This window comes from Lytechinus variegatus, chromosome 13 (assembly GCF_018143015.1).
Source record: "Lytechinus variegatus isolate NC3 chromosome 13, Lvar_3.0, whole genome shotgun sequence".
NCBI classification, from domain to species: domain Eukaryota; kingdom Metazoa; phylum Echinodermata; class Echinoidea; order Temnopleuroida; family Toxopneustidae; genus Lytechinus; species Lytechinus variegatus.
The window spans coordinates 28,158,183-28,175,220 of NC_054752.1; the positions used below are offsets into that span (position 1 = coordinate 28,158,183).

At 36.8% G+C, this 17,038-nt stretch overlaps 1 protein-coding gene across 1 annotated transcript in view; it reads right to left on the reverse strand.

Moving 5' to 3' along the window:
* The window catches only part of LOC121426026 (sushi, von Willebrand factor type A, EGF and pentraxin domain-containing protein 1-like), a 63,314-nt gene that overhangs the window by 41,750 nt on the left and 4,526 nt on the right, over nt 1–17,038 (reverse strand). Inside the window, exons 4-11 of the mRNA XM_041622156.1 lie at nt 16,876–17,002; nt 15,334–15,452; nt 14,558–14,743; nt 13,702–13,881; nt 9,408–9,662; nt 9,059–9,244; nt 8,368–8,556; nt 7,293–7,487 (exon numbers count right to left, since the gene is read on the reverse strand). Of these exons, the coding sequence (XP_041478090.1) occupies nt 7,293–7,487; nt 8,368–8,556; nt 9,059–9,244; nt 9,408–9,662; nt 13,702–13,881; nt 14,558–14,743; nt 15,334–15,452; nt 16,876–17,002 (1,437 nt within the window). The remainder of the gene's footprint in view (nt 1–7,292; nt 7,488–8,367; nt 8,557–9,058; nt 9,245–9,407; nt 9,663–13,701; nt 13,882–14,557; nt 14,744–15,333; nt 15,453–16,875; nt 17,003–17,038) is intronic.

The window sequence follows — 17,038 nt, forward strand, 5'->3', positions numbered from 1 at the left end:
ACCTAACAAGAAATCAGCACCTTTCATGGGTAATTCTGGAACGACACCAACAGTCACAGGACCACTAACTAGGTCACACTTTAAGTCGACCTTATGCAAAGGAACCGACATGAAATTTGGGCCAATACCTTGAACTAAGACGTTGGCATTCTCTGAACTCTCCGGAGGAAGAGCCGAATCCCCTGGCACCATCAGGGACTGTGCAGCCCCTGTATCCCTAAGGATCACCACTGACCTACCAGCAGCACCAGTCGAACAAGGGGATACTTCACCATCATGCAAAAAACTTCTAAAAGTTTCATCAACCTGTTTAACTTTATCAGCAAATACCAGAGAAACACTCTCAACATCTTGATTGGGCTCTGATGGAACAAACTCCATCGAGGGAACACTTGTTTGCTTGACAAAACCCATGTCTTTCTTAGTTTTGGTTGGCATTCCAACCAATTTCCAACATGATTCTTTCAAATGTCCCGATTTATGACAATGAGTACAAATTTTGGAACTACGACTCTCAGACCGTTTGGTTGATTCTGTGCCCCTACTAGCCTGATTCTTGTAATTGTCTTTGCCCTTGCTTGCATATTTTCCCTCACTAGGTTTATTCTGGGATTCAAATGACCCTTTACCTTTCTTTTTCCAATAATTCTTGAAAGGAGGCCTATCTCCACTACCTTTATGTGTGACCTCAAATTCATCAGCTACTATGGCTGCTTTACTGACTTCAGTAACTCTGTGGTCATCTAAGTGAGATTTAATGCCAAAAGGAAGACTCTTTTTGAATTCTTCTAGGAGGACAACTTCCCTAAGGTGAACAAAATCTTTGTCAACTTTCAGTGATCTGTACCACTTATCGAACATCATTTCTTGTTCCCTAGCAAATTCAACATACGTCTGGCCTGATTGTCTTTGCATGTTCCTAAATTTATGTCTGTACGCTTCTGGTACCAACTCATATGCAGTGAGAATTGTTTCTTTTACTGTAGCATAGTCACATGATTGCGTTTCAGAGAGTGAAGAATAGACTTTTGCAGCCTTTCCAACGAAAACACTTTGGAGGAGAAGAGTCCAGTATTCCTCGGGCCAATTTAGTCTCTTGGCCACTTTTTCAAATGACACAAAATATGTATCAACTCCCTCTTCATCAAATTTTGGCACAAGGCGAATGTTTCTCGCCACATCAAAGACTTGGGGAGATTTATCTTTCGCAGAGTTAGTATTTGCATGAGCTAACTCCATTTCTTTCAACTTTAACTGGTACTCCAATCTCATTCTCTCCTTTTCAATGTTTATTTTCTCCATTTCAAGGTTTTCTTTGATTCTTTCCTTTTCCAATTCAATGTTTGCCAGTTGGATCTGAGCATCCTCTGACATATTGATAGAAGTTTCAGGCTCCTCTGTAAGCTTCATGTGACTAGCTAACAAGTCAATTATCTCTGCCTTCTTTAAACCTGGGGCTAGAGATACACCCAAATGATCACAAACTGTTATCAAATCATCTTTCTTCAGTGACTTCAAATGATCATATGACAATTCTGTCATTGCAAGAAATTCTTCAACATCAAATGTAGCCATAGTGAATATACACAAATACAAGCACGTAATAACACAGTACAGTATATTCTAGAACTTTCCAAAATGTTTCCAATTCAAATTGGCTTTTGTTTCCTGAAAAACTGGTTTTAATTTCAAATTGGCTTTAAATTTGGTTTTCGTTTCAAATTGCCTTGGCTTGTACAAATTTGGTTTTCGTTTCCCGGACAAGCCCCCAAAATTATTTGTTACGATACTGCAACAAATAACAAGTGTTTAATTTCTTCTTTGTGTTTAATTTCCTCTTTTTTTTATTACAGGAAATAATTATACATAAATAAAACAAATAATGATCTTACATAAATCTCTTGAAGTGTCCGATGTAAAATCCCGAAGTGATGATGCTATATCCAAGTAATAATCCAAATGATAAAAATCCCAGTTGACTGGCGAAAATTCACAATGATGGCGATGATGAAACTGAGGTTGAAGTCCGATGAATAATAAGAGTCACTGCAACGAGTTGAAATGTCCGTGAAGACGATGTTGATGATGATTAACAGTCAATTTCAGCAATCCATGGGTTGAAGCGTGTTCATTGAACAGGTTGATGATGTTGATGATCTCGATGAGAACTGATAATTTCTCTCTCAAAATAACTGCAAACAGTTCATTGATGCTTAAACTGCTTTGATCTGATCTGGTGAAGTGATCTCATGCTCTCATATGATGTGATGGTGTGATGAAGTGATGATGATCTTGAAGAATCCACCAGCTTTATATAGTTTGCAGCTATTCTTCTAGAACTCACTATTAAGGAAGGTTCTAGCATTTTCTTTAAAAAAAACTTTCTTCTTTCAGGAGCAGTCAAAATCCAGAAGACTCTTGAATGACCTCATTGAAATCAACAGTGTGTCAATAACATAGCTAAGCCTATTGTTCCTAATCTCTATTCAGAAATAACAATACAACTCCTTGGCCTTTTAAATAGGCAAGGCCTGCATAATAAAAAGACATTCCTGAATGTTCTTTACAATTCTTGGCTATCCTTAAAGGGAAATAACTAATAGATGAATGTAATTGCTTTTAAAATTCTTTTACAATTATTCTTATATATAACAATACTAAGGATTTTAAAAGCAACAATATCATAAGCGGGGTATACTAATCAACATTGGGATGAAGCTACAAGAGTTCGTCTCGCACCTATGTACAACACTTCTTCACAGTACGAGCCTGATATTATACAGATATTGCCTACATAGAGTTTGAATATAACATTTCCTCTCCCCGACGGATTTATATTTTTCCCAAGGTATTATATTTTGCCCGAAGCGCGCAGCGCTGAGGGAAAATATTATCCCGAGGGGAAAATATAGCTTCGGAGGGGAGTTGAAATGTTATTTATTAAAACGATAGACCAGGCAATATCTGTTATATTATATAGTCTATGTGGATTCGCCATCAGAAATAGCATTCATCATCTGGCTCAAACCCGAAATTCTTGCTACAGCTCTGATTCATCTACGTCATAATAGATTCTTTTAATGCTTCAGCGCGTTCTTCATGCAATCGACTCGTTAACATTAGCGCGTACATCAAATAAACTTCCTGGTTACGCAACTTGTATGCAGCGAGTGACGTCACCTTGGTGAATATAACGCCGCAATTGACAATACAACGCAGTATATTCCCGGAGGTTGATTGATTGATTGATTTTATTTGGCAAGTCACCATAACATATATACAGTAGCATTAAAACAACAGGCTTGCACAGGATGACCCACGAAAGCTCGAAAGCTTATTTCCAGTGGGGTCCTGAATTAAGATAATAAAATGGTTCAATTATACTATTTACATATTAAAATTGAAGGAAAAAAATCAGAATTTAGTATTACCAATAACTAATATATATAGACAATAAATTAGATATATACAAGAATATAACGAAGAAGAAGAAGAAAAGAAGGAGAAGGAAGAGGAGCAACAGAAGAATAATGGGGACGAGGAGTAGAAGGAGACGGAAGAAACTGATAACGAAGGAAAATAAATAAGGAGAAGAACAACAGCAAAAACGTTGACGACAATAACAACACGAAGAGGAGAATAGGAAGAGATAAAAGAAATAGAAATAGAAGAAAGAACATATCGAAGCTTCAATCACACTATGTAAAATACATAATAATACCTGGTAGAGAAGAGAAAAGACCTAGGTCAGTATTCAAGCTTAATCAACCGTATAACATATCATTTGCATCTTCTTTTTGACTCTCAAGTGAAAGATATTCTTTCAATTTCCTCTTAAAATGCAAAAAGTTTCCTATTTCCTTTATATAATTGGGAAGGGAATTCCAATGTTCTATAGCATTGTAATAAAAGGAGTTACCAATACTCCCTATCCTTTCTGGTAAGCAAAAGTTGAAATGGCTGTTTCTTGTATTATAGTTATGTATTTCGGTAACGAGATTAAAGTTTGATCCAATGTAATGGTTCGATCTATTGTGATAGATTTTATGCACGTGGTGCAAAATAAGCTTCTTTGATCTTTTGTTGACTTCAAGAAAACCTGCTCCAGTGAGTTCGGTATAGCCAACATGGGTTCTGGGACCAGAACAGTTAATGAATCTAACAATTTTATTCTGTATAATTTTCAACTTCTTTTTATCGAGTTCGCTTATGCCACTATACCAAGCAGGGTTAGCATAGTCAAATAAACTCTGAATAAGTGCAAAACAGAGAGTACGCCTTGCTTTTTGATCCATACAACTTTGATACCTGTACAAAAATTTCAAACGGGCATTCGCCTTTTTTACGATTGATTCTACTAAAGATGAAAATGAAAGGGAGCTAGTCAACTCAATGCCTAAATACTTTACAGATTCTTTCCTCTGAATTATCTTATTATTGTATGATACTTCAAATTCAAATGAAGTTTTATGATTACTTTTAGAACAAAACAGAATGCTTTCGGTTTTGCCTAAGTGTAACGATAATCTATTATCAGTCATCCAATCGACACATGTAGACAGCTGTTCGCTAAGTTTTTCCTCAACAAATTTTGGGTTGGAATTTGAACAAAGTAGTACGCTATCATCTGCATACAATAATAATTTACAGCCAGCTTTTATACAAATAGACATGTCATTGATATAAGTTGAAAATAGGATTGGGCCTAAAATACTTCCCTGTGGAACTCCACACGTTATAGGCATAATTTTGGAACGAATATCGCGAATAGCCACTACTTGATGTCGATTCGACAAGTAGGATTTGAACCATGCTACAGTAGCCTGGTTAAAACCCAATATTTGTAATTTTTTTAATAAGATGCCGTGATTAACTGTATCAAATGCTTTTTGAAGATCTAGAAGTACCATCCCAACGAATTGTCCCTTAGAAATATTTGTTCTCAGATAATCAGTCAAGTGAATAAGGCATGTCTCGGTCGAATAGTCATGTCGAAAACCTGACTGATATTCGTAAATCATATCAGTTTCTTTAAAATATTTTTCGATCTGAACACATACCGCCTTTTCAAGAATTTTGGATACTATGCTTAAAACACTGATAGGTCTATAGTTTTCAACAGCAGTTTTATCTTTCTTCTTATGAATAGGAGTTACTTTTGCAATTTTCATATCCTCTGGGAAAGTGATAGTAAAGATAGATAGATTTATCAAGAAATTTAATGGTTTGTACAAACTCTTTGCTCCTTCTTTTAGAAATTTAGCAGGTATCAAATCTAAACCAGTGCTTTTTGATACATTTAATTTACGCAACTCATTAAAGCCTAGAATATAACAAATGCGATCCTCGCAGCTATGTTCACGTGATGGCGTATTGACCTATCACTGATTCGAATCTACATAACCTATGTAATATGATAAATTATTATTCATACAGACAATTTTAGAGCCCAAATACAAGTGTTATTTTGTTGGTGCACTCGACCCACTAAAAAAGTTTGTTGAACTCGCCTAATATTTTTTCCGAGGTGACACAATATTGAAAATATTGGACGACTAGAAGGGGAATTCCCGAAGTGTACGCACCACTCATCGCGCGCGCATGCAGTTTTCAATGGCAAATGCGCACTGTGTGTGGAACTGTGACTGCAGAGTGATGAACAATTCCTATTATTAACCGTATCAGACATCTGAGCAGGGCAACTTTGAAACATTGTTGCCTGCTTAACACTCGGATCGAATGACCGGTCAATAAAATTCCAATTGTTTATCCACGGGCCCAATTTATTGCCCGCTCAAGAAAGTCAATGAGAAAATGCGTGGAAATGTGGCGGGCAATAAAAGGCAGCTCTAACATCCGGGTATTCTACGCGTTTTGTACGCGTCCTTGAACCGCGCAGTGCTATACGTCATAATGGTAATGAAGTTGAGACAACGCTGGATACTGCGTCCCTAGGCCAGGGACGCGTCATTTCAATTACGTCACAATGGTAAAGTTCAGAAGCCCAGTCTGCTCAACATGAGAAACTAGATTCTCATTCTAAAAATTTAAAATATCTAAATTTTAACGATTTGGCTCTAGATGTCTGATTTGGTTAATAATAGCAATATTGACTGGCCTGGGGGCGAAAGGACATATATCGCCCTCACTAAATTGATATCACCCTCGTCTACGACTCGGGCGATATAAATCTAGTTTGGGCGATATATGTCGTATCGCCCCGAGGCCAGTCAATATTGCTTTATTAAATTTTTTCTACAGAGGCTGCAGTAAATCTCTAAATGCAGAGAAAACCAACAACTGTTAGGAAGTTTGGAGTTATATTCGCTTTAATTTCATTTTATCCTATAATAATTTGAATATATTTTAGAAATTGAGGCACAGGAAATACTATTTTTTTGCATGATAAATCGAGTGCATAGCTTTAGGACCCCTTCTACATCGGGCGGCGAAATTAAGAGGTTTTCGAAAAACACGACGGGATTTTCGTATTAGTGAGTTTTGTGATATTTTCTACTTGGTTAATGATCTTTAGAATGTTTGCCACAAATTAGTGAAATATAATTTGTTGAAATATTAAAATTGGGACAGTTTTTATTGTTTGAAAACAAAGTGCGTAGCTTTAGGTCCCCCTATCATACAGCAGAGTCAGAGTCTGAGGGCGGGAGGGAAAGTTAAAAATTATTTGCTAAAATTCTCTGTATGAATAATAATCATAATACTGGATGTCCCATTTTTCGGTCAATACAAGGAAATATAGGACTCGCTTTGCAAAATATTGGACTCGTCTTCGACTCGTCCAATATTTATGCAAAGCTCGTCCAATATTTCCTTGTATTAACCTCAAGGCCATCCAATATTATATAAATATTGGCAGATGCCAGTGATCTTATAGATTCAATTCAATTAATGCACATAACATAAAGATCACGTCAATCATAATATTCGTATATCATCAGAGCTGAGTCGCTTTGTAATTACACGCCGAAGATGACCAGAATATTACCCCGCAGCAATCCCTAGTATGTAGTGTCTTAATTTTTTAGAAGACAGATGATTAGTGTATAGGGCAGTGAAATGGTTTTAAGTTGAAAATAATATTGGACTATACTACTGTATATTGATGTACTGTTTTCAATTCAGGTTAATATGTATATCTGAGCAACTATCAGCTAACGTGACAAATATTTTATATTCACACAGGATAATAGGAACACGTTTTCACGATTGGTCATCATCCGATCAAAGCAACGATCACGACGCAGGTATACGATTAAACGGAGGAAGGTTACCATGACAACTTGGTGCGTTATGACTCCAGAACCCATCACTCTGACAGGACAGGACTTGGTCTCCTTGCATGTAGTATCCGCGTCCACAGGCGAAGGAGCACTGACTTCCATACGGGACGAGACTTGTATCCGGGCATGCAGGGGACGCCGGTAAGAGCAATCCGTCGGTTAAAGAAGGTTTTGTGCAGTTGATAACTGAAAAATGAATTCATTCATTTCCCAATCATTTGAGGGGTGATACTATGACTTTTTTAAAGGGCAAATTGTTTTTAAAATGACCAAGATGATGATACACGATATTATCTTTATTGCCCGTGTTGCTTTCAGGGCACAACATAGTCAGGTGTCAGAATCAGGTAATCAATTGTTAGTTGAAAAAAAAAGAATCATTTGCTGTTATCTGTGAGCGCAGTCTCAAGAATACATATGAAGAAATCATAAATATACAAGGCTTGAATTTGGTTTATTTCGGTATCATATATTTTAATGATTGCCGGGTTGCAGATACCTTTCCCGCGAAAAAACCTTTTAAAACCCTGAAAGTATTATCCCAAACAATACTAGAATATACGTAAGGTAAAGCATTGTCATAGTTAACCCTACATGATCTTGTTTGAAACAAGCACGGGAAAAACGAAAATGAAAAATAGGAAAACGACAAAGTAGATAATCAAGAAGAATAAGCCTTTTTAATCGGCTTGTGAAATAAAGATGAAATGAAATAATAATAATAAGATGAAGAAGAAGAAGAAGGGGAGGGGGGGGGAGAAGAAGAAGACGGAGAAGAGAGACGAAGAAGAAGGAGGAGAAGAAGCAGAAAAGTAGTAGAAAATGCAATGAGGAAGAAGTAGATGAAGAAGCAGAAGAGAAAAAGAAGAAGTAAATTGGGAATATCAGTACACATTTCTGCTTGTTTTGAGGAAGAATTCCCGCAAGTCCGACGACAAAAACATGTACGACGTTTATGTAAACTTTTAACCAATTATGATGTGCGACTTTTCTTGTATGATCTAATAATCTTGTAATATACATGTTAATATAAAAATGATTAAAACATATATAAATTATTACATACTTGAACAATACGGTAGTGATCCTTCCCAATACACAGCTGTACTTCCTGGTTGTACAGTGCATTTGATTTTGTCATTGTTGATGATGTATCCCTCATCGCAGTCGAAATGGCACGTTGAGCCATAGCCCGTCGAACACGTCCCCACCACTGCGCCATTCTGTGGAGCGTTTATCCCGTGACAATGTAGCACTGAGATGACATTTTTTTAATGTGAACATTATTGATTGAAAAGAGAAAGAGAAAATGATCCAAAATGACAAAGATAATTTCACTTTCTGGGGGAAGGGGGTGTAGTTCTGGCTTACATTGTAATTAAGTTAATCTAGCCTCCATTCTAGGGCAACCAGGCTATAATACTCCTGTGCATAATATATAGTTTAAAGAAAGTACATACTGTATCTCACGGCCACCTTCAATAGTGGCATGAGCGGTACTGGTAATATTCTCTCCTCGTTCAATTCTAGTTTTCGCAAACCCATGCCTTCGTAATGGTTATTAGCATGATATTCCTAAATCTCCCTCACTAATGCAGTCATACTTCACCAAAAGACAAAATGAGAGATCTGATTTTACATCTAACAAACCCATCCAGGAGTCTGTTATGTGAGTAAAAGGATGTACAAAAATTATTTTCTTGCTGTAGACCAGGAAATTGTTAGCACAATTTTCTGTGTAGAACCAATATACTTACGTTGGCAAGAAGGTGTCGGATGACTCCAAGAACCGGAGCTGCCAACCAATTGGCATTCGGATGCCTGTGAACCCACTAAACCGTAACCGGTGATGCAGGTGAAGGTGCATACCGATCCTCGGATATCCCCATCCGGGCAACTAACGAGAAGTTCATGGTCACCTGAGATGGTGCTGCATCTAATGACTTTAAGTGTGAAGCAAATACAGAGATATGAGTTTAAATTATTTATATTATGTATGCATATTATGACGAGGAATTATAGCAACTCTTGTATTTACATATGTATATACATATATTGGCAAGATTGGACGTGAAGAAGAGAAAACATATCTTGATATGGCCTTACCTTCCACGGAAATGGTGAATTCGCAAGCTGTCGCCCGGTTACCAGCATTGTCCGTAGCTTCGTATTTTATTGGTGTTACACCTTCTGTGAAAGTGCTACCCGAGGCAGGTCCCGATGTACGCGTGGGGCTCACAGGCTGACCAGTAGTGTCCGAGACGCTTGGCTCTGTCCATTGGACTACGGCTGTTGTCTCCAGATCCGGAGGATACACCGTTTGAGATGTTGGACAGTTCACGAACGTTGGTGGCGTGACATCTGAAAATAGAAAAAACACAATGCATTTCAAAATCACTTATAAATGCATGCACATTTTCATAGAAACAGAGGGCTAACATCGATTTTCGTTCATTAATCACACTTCTTTTTTTTAAATCACAACTAGCATCTTAGTTTTTATGAAAAATGGAAAGTTCGTTTGAAGGAAAACAAGGATAAAACTCAGAGTGGTCATGGTTAAGATGTTCGGCATAAAAATAAGTGCATGTAAATTTAAGAAAACAGTCATGTTATGTTCACATCCGGAAATAAAGAAGGTGAAATGAGAGGAAAGATGACAAATGAAAATAATTTTCATTTCCTCTGTCTTTCAGTTCTCTTTCTCCTTGACATTTCTTTCTGACCCTTTCATGCCACCTTCCATACTTTTCGTTGACATTTTCATGCAATCTTAAATTGTGAAGGAATTCACCCCGACGGAGTGAATACGTCATTAGTTGAATATAAAGTGCGATGTTGTTGTCAATAAATGAGATGATACGAGTCACATTTAGGCAGAGTTGCCATTGACAACCCCGATTTATGCAAATACTTTATCAGGTACTTTTTCTCCTCGTAAAGTTCTTGTTAAATCTCTAATGATACACTTCTTGTTCTTTGTAGACTTTGGTCTTTCAACTAACATTCAATTGTGACAAATTAAAAAATGGTTTTCGTGCAAATATTCTTAGATGATTGTGGTAAAGGAGGATGTCTGATTTCATTTACTAATTTGTTTGTACAATTAATATCACCTCATTGTCTGTTATAAAAATCAAATTCTAGCTTAAGAATGGCAATAGGCCTGAACATAATTCCTGAAATTGTAAGCAAAATCAGCGACTGTCTTGAACTCGAAATTGTCTTCATCTGTTTACTCTAGAGTTAATAGATAACAGCCACTACATGCGGTGAATATATTCAAAGTCAGTATGCCGTGTAAGTCAGCCAGAAATGGACTCCCTTGAAGGACTCGACCCAAAGGCGAGCAAAAAGTCATACAAACTTTAAAAGATAAATATTGACCGGTTAGTATAACCCTTAATATTCATAGAAATATCAGAGATGGACATTATTTGATATTATTTTTTTTATTATCTTTGCAACTTGATTGATATAAGTTACCCAACAGATACAGTGACTATTGTGTTTTTAAAGGATGTTTGCGATTAGACCTGCCCTGTTTTGTTCTAAAATCAGTTATTGTGATATCTATTTGTAAGATTCTTAAAGTTACTTCAGAAGAAAATGACATCAAAATGTATTCATAGTTATGTTAGTGAATTTAAAAAGTGCAGGATTACAGATGATGAAAATGAATCACTGTAATAACATTTATAATAACATTATTCGTTAATTGAAAATTTTATTTTAAAAAAGTGGCCATCAGAATTTATAAATCATTCTATTGGTGAATGGAAAATGATGCACTTAATCGATAATGAAATGAATGTGTATGTGTATGAAACCGTAATAAATTTATCAACAAAGATTTATTCCAAGAAACAGAGAGAGAGAGAGAGAGAGAGAGAGAGGGAGAGAGAGAGGGGGGGGGGGGGGTTCGTCGATCACACACGAAAAACAAGTTTTTGGAGGTAACCATCACCTTAATCAACACGAACATGTTATCTTTAGTAAACACTTCGTGTGATTACAGCTACATCGAACGAGCTTGTGACCAATCTTAATACTGACATAATAGGCATATGTGGAAGCGTAATGAGCCAACGAGCGGCACAACATAACAAAAGTCGTGAGCTAGCGAAACCTTTGACCTTTTTAAAAAGACAATCTGATTTTGCGACAGACTTTGACATCTATTCCTTTTTTTAGTGTTATACCTTTATCATTTAATTTTTCTGTTTATATAGAGGGGGGGGGGGGGGGTCAAAGTGCCGTATTTACACACGCCAGTGGGAATGTTTTGAAATTCACAAACTGAACATTTTGTTGGCGATAGAACTGGCAGAAGACAAACCTGGGTCTCAAATATCGCTTACAACCAGTTCGTCTACAAACTATTCAGTTTAATTCACATTAACACATTCAACATTTTGCCTAATTTGAAAATATTGCGCTTCATCCATTTCGTCTAATATTTCCTTGTCTATATGATTGAACTGTTCATGAATCGAATTTCATTTCACAAAGTTCAAATAATATACTAAAGAAATTGTAATTATACCACCTGGGAATATGACTAACTCGGAAGTGAGTTAGTGCTGACGGCAATCTGACCAAATTGACAGGTTGCCAAGTGGGCTTAGTCCATGTGGCATAAAATTATCTTAAAATGAGACCCAATGTTTGTAGTTCATGGGAATATACACTGAAAAAACACCGGTGTTGATTTAGCACCAGCCCGATATCTATATCGAAAAAAAAACACACACAAGGAAGTGTTGAAAACAACACTACTTAAGAATCAAACCGATATTGGTTTGGCACTGATTAATGTTGTTTAAATGTCTATCTGGTGTTAGCCTAAAGCCGAAGTGGTGCTGTTTCAACACCTCTCTGGTGTTTGTCTATAGGTGGTGTTAAATTAACACCGGTATTTTTGTAGTGTAAAAACGTTTGTACCGCACCTTCGATTAGACAGGGGTAATTAGTCTTCGAAGTATTATGCATTTATGACTTGTTTTTGGAATTGACGGTCTTATTGATAAAGATAACGTCAAAGCGGTTATCTTGGGTTATTGAGGGCATAAAATATAACAATACTGGTCTAATCGTAATTATGAGGTGGACCTCAAAAGGGGGTGTCCCTTTTCCTTTCCTTCCCATGACTTCGAGTATTAAAGCAGCCATACTTATGTAAATACCATGTAGGTCCACGGTAAATACGGATACGAATTCGAAGGGGTCTCCATTATGTACTCAGAATCAGATAAAAGGTTTCAGGAAATTTGGTCGGTTAAAAAAAATTAAGATGAGGGGAGAGGCGTCTGTGTTTTTGAGATGTGTGGGTGTTAGACAATAATTTTGGAGTGTGCATTGTGTGTACATGCGTGCATAAGAGAGAGGTTGTGTATGCGAGCGTGCGGACAAGAGAATGAAAAAGGTTAGGAGAATGAGTGTACATATGCATATTGAGGGTGTGGGTGTGTGTTGCAAGACAAAATAATAATGTTAGGGACGAATTTTGTGTACTGAAAGATTATGTGGGTATGCGGGTGTGGGTGTGTGTGTGTGTGAATTGCGTGAGAGAGTTCTAAGAATGAGGTTATTTTTGCTTATGTGTGTGAAAGAGGATGTGGGTGGGTGTGGGTGTGGGAAATTAAGAAAATAAAAAGGGGCACATTATGCTCTGGGGTTGTGTTGTGGGTGTGCGAATATAAATTATGTGTGTAAGTGAAAGAGAATAACAAATGCTAATTACATGTGTATTTTGTGCGTGAGAAGAAGTGCGGGTGTGTGAAAAAAGGAGAAAATCGGGAAGGTTAGTGACATATTGTGCATGCTGTCAGAGAGGGTGAGGATTGGATTGTGTGTGTGAGAGAGAAACATAATTCGGTTATTTTTGAAATATAAACTGGTTTTAATTATCGTTGTTCATATTCTTCGTTGTAAAAGTTATCTTCTGATTATGATGATTGCGATTGCTGCTTGCTGTTAGGACTGTTAGGAATTCGTTGGTCCATGTTTTCTACCTTTTGGTAAATGAAATGTAGTGTGCAACTGAACTGATATATCGAAAACATTATTTCGATGGAGGCCAAACATAAAATTAAAGGATAAATAATATTTAGTGATAGCACCATTCTTCTTTTCAAATAACCTATGGCAATTCAGTACCTTGTCAATAAGGGTACAAAATTTGTGACACGCTCCCATCCCCTGAAAAAACCCCACAAATGAATAAACAAAATTATATTCTAGATCAGTAGATCAGTATCATCCCGGAAGCACGTTGAGGTCTAAACAAATTCTTACAATTACAAATAAAAAACTTATCATTTTTTTTGCGGTGGGGGGGGGGCACTCCGACCCCCGCCCCCTGGAGTGCACCCTCCTTTAGTAGATGAGAAAATCTTACCTTGGCATTGGGGTGTTGAACCAGACCATCCAGTAGACGTACAGGTTCTTTGAGAACTACCGGAAGTCAATGTATATCCGGAGTGGCAGGTTGTAGAACACACGCTGTTGAAGTACACCGAATCGGTGCACTGGATTTGACCATTGCTGGGACTGCTCAGGACCGGCGAGCAAGTGATTCCTTGAGCACATAAAAGAGAAGATAATCCCTTCATATTGTTTAAAAATGTTTTATTTTTTTTTACATTTGTGGGTGATAATTATTATCATCATTCATTGTTATTATTTATTATTACATTATTCATTATTAGTACTATTGCTATTATTATCATTATTATTATTATGATCATCATTATTTAATACTATTGTTTTTTTCTCCATTTTTGAGTATCATAAAGTGCATTTTTACAGAAATTTGTAGGTGACAGGTTTGCATTTTGGAGTAAAGTTGACATATTTCTGGGCGTTTTAATATTCATGGGTGTATTTTTTTAAGTTTGTCCGCTGCAAAACTCCAATGATCTTTCATTTGCCAAAAATTATCGAACATAACATAAAAAATACGAGCATAATAAGCATGTATTGAATCTATTACTGAAGTAGATAAACTGATTTCATAAACATCAGAGAGTACTGCTGATTTTTCTTATTTACAAGGTTGCTAAAAAGAGGGCGGGGTTTGAATGTTTCGTGTAAGCGGCATGCTTGGAAATCGGCCTTGAAAAAAAATATTCATGTTATCTTTTTTATATCAATATTTGATTTAATTGTACACGCATTGATTAAGAGAGGGTACAATACTGAGCCTTGAGGTACAGAAAAATGAAAGCACAATAGAAAATTCCAAGTCATCTTACTTGAGCACGACACTGACGATCCGGACCATGAAGCAGAGTTTCCCGATCGCACACATGTTCTGGAAGTCGAACCGCTGACCTTATAACCCGTGTTGCAAGAGCTGTAGCAGACGGAACCAACAGACCTTCCATTTGTGCAACTCACTCCGCCATTCGATGGAGGGTTGAGTGTACTGCATCGTATTACTGTGTGTATACGTTTGGAGAGAGTTTCAAATTATACCTTATCAGTTATTGCCACTCTGTGAGTGTTCCTACCCCCCCATTGATGAGAGCTGTCTACAGTTAATATATGGCGAATGCGTTTCATAAAAGGATTCCTAGTTGCTCAATAGAGCTAAACTTAATTTTTGATCATTCCAGAGACCATTATGTGCGAGTGAAGTGCATGTATAGTATTTCGGGTAAGATGTGAAGGCCCGCCTCCGTTGTCTAGTGGTTAAGGCATTGGCTTTCAGAACCAGTGACCAGGGTTCGATTCCCCCCCGGAGGCATTTTTTCAACCTTTGACAGCTCTGAGGGACCTATAAAGTGAAGCTACGCATCTATCACTCTCTCATTTTCATTTGTTTAACAAAATTATGTATGTATGCATACATTACGGTAATCCTCTCGTTATTTATTAATTACGCTCAGAAGATATATCGATTTTTCATATTTCGGGGTGATTCTTTAACCGCCTTTAGTTTCATATCTTTGCACATTTTGTCATGATTATTGAAGGGGACAGTAACGATTTTCTTGTGTTATCGATCCATTGTAAATAATGTACATACCAACAACGGTAAAGCTGAAGGAACAGCTCCGTGTGTTACCCGATGTGTCGATAGCTCGATATGATATCGTATGCGACCCCTCAGTAAAGTGGGAGCCAGGTGCTGCTCCCGAAGTACGTCTGCATTTAGATTTTAATTATAGAGTTAAAAAAACGGACGAAAAGTAAACAGAAAAACGAAAAGTTTAACACCTGCGTGTGGTCAATCCTGGCTATTCCATATCTTTTGGAGAGATCATGCTATTATACTGCTAGGATGTGTTTTTGTCAAATCTTTCGCCCCCTTTTCTTTCAATCTCCGGTCGAAAGCACCCAGTGTAATCCACTTGTAATAACCAAATTGTTTGGATAACAGATGATGATCAAGAAATCAAGGACCCGACTGAAATGTACTATTACTACAATACTACTACTACTACCACTACTACTACTACTACTACTACTACTACTACAAAAACTACGACGACTACTACTATACTACTATTACTACTACTACTTCTACTACTACTACTACTACTACTACTACTACTACTACTACTGCTGCTGCTGCTGCTGCTGATGCTGCTACTACTACTTCTACTATTAAATACTACTATTACTACTACTACTACTACTACTACTACTACTTGTTTGTTCATGCATGTCTCTTTCCCTCTTAAAAAGGAACATTAAAACAACACTGTTCTTTAAAATATGCCTAATTTGCAGCTATCGGATATTTTTCAATTAATACAAAATTACTTATCACCTCATCCATGTTTTGCTTATCTTTTGCCGTCCGTTTTCTTGACATATTTACCTCTGTCACCTCAGTATTTGCTTTGATTATTTTATTTACTAATTAGCAAGACCTTTAAACGCCCAGGGACTGTAAAGTACTATATTTTTATATCTTTGCTTATTTCATTTGTCGCTTATCATAAACAGTTGAACTGTAACTGACTTCATTATTATCTAAGTATTCTTGTAATTGTTAATTTCTGCAGAAATTGTTGAACTTCTCCCAAAAGGTTACTGGCTCATAATGTTATAACCAACGTTACATCTACCATTATTGTGTACATATCATATTACTTCAATGTCATCTTATTTTTTTGTTGTACCATTTCCTTTAAAAATAATTCTTTATAATTATTATCCATGATTCCATTTCTTGCAACTATTATTACCATCAACACAATTTTTCTTTACAATAGATATCATTATCAAGCATACGGAGAACAATCCCAACCCAGATTATTTTTATTCAGAAATCTTTTGTACGGAATACATTTTTATTTATTGTTATAAATTACGAGTTTTCAAATTAGAACAGGACTTCATGATCAAGAAGGAACGAAAGTCGTAACAACACAATAAAGAAAGAAGAAGAAACAAATTTAAAAGTGCGTGCTGTTAAAACAATACATGATAATCATTTTATAGAAAAAAAAGAATGAAAAGAAGTCATTTTAAAAGCACATCCCAGCCCACTCGATCTGACACCCTTGATGAAGCTACACTGGTTCTTCTTGATTGTAGCTATCTGGATGAAAATGCTTACGTTACAGTACAGGACGATCCCGAATCGGAGCACGTTGGTTCACTCCAGGAAACCTGAGCAGTAGATGTGGTGGTGTACTGGTTACCAAGCGATCCAGGACATCCATGGAGTGTTGGAGGAGTCGTGTCTTGAAAGAGAAAGAAAGATAGAGAGAGAGATATAT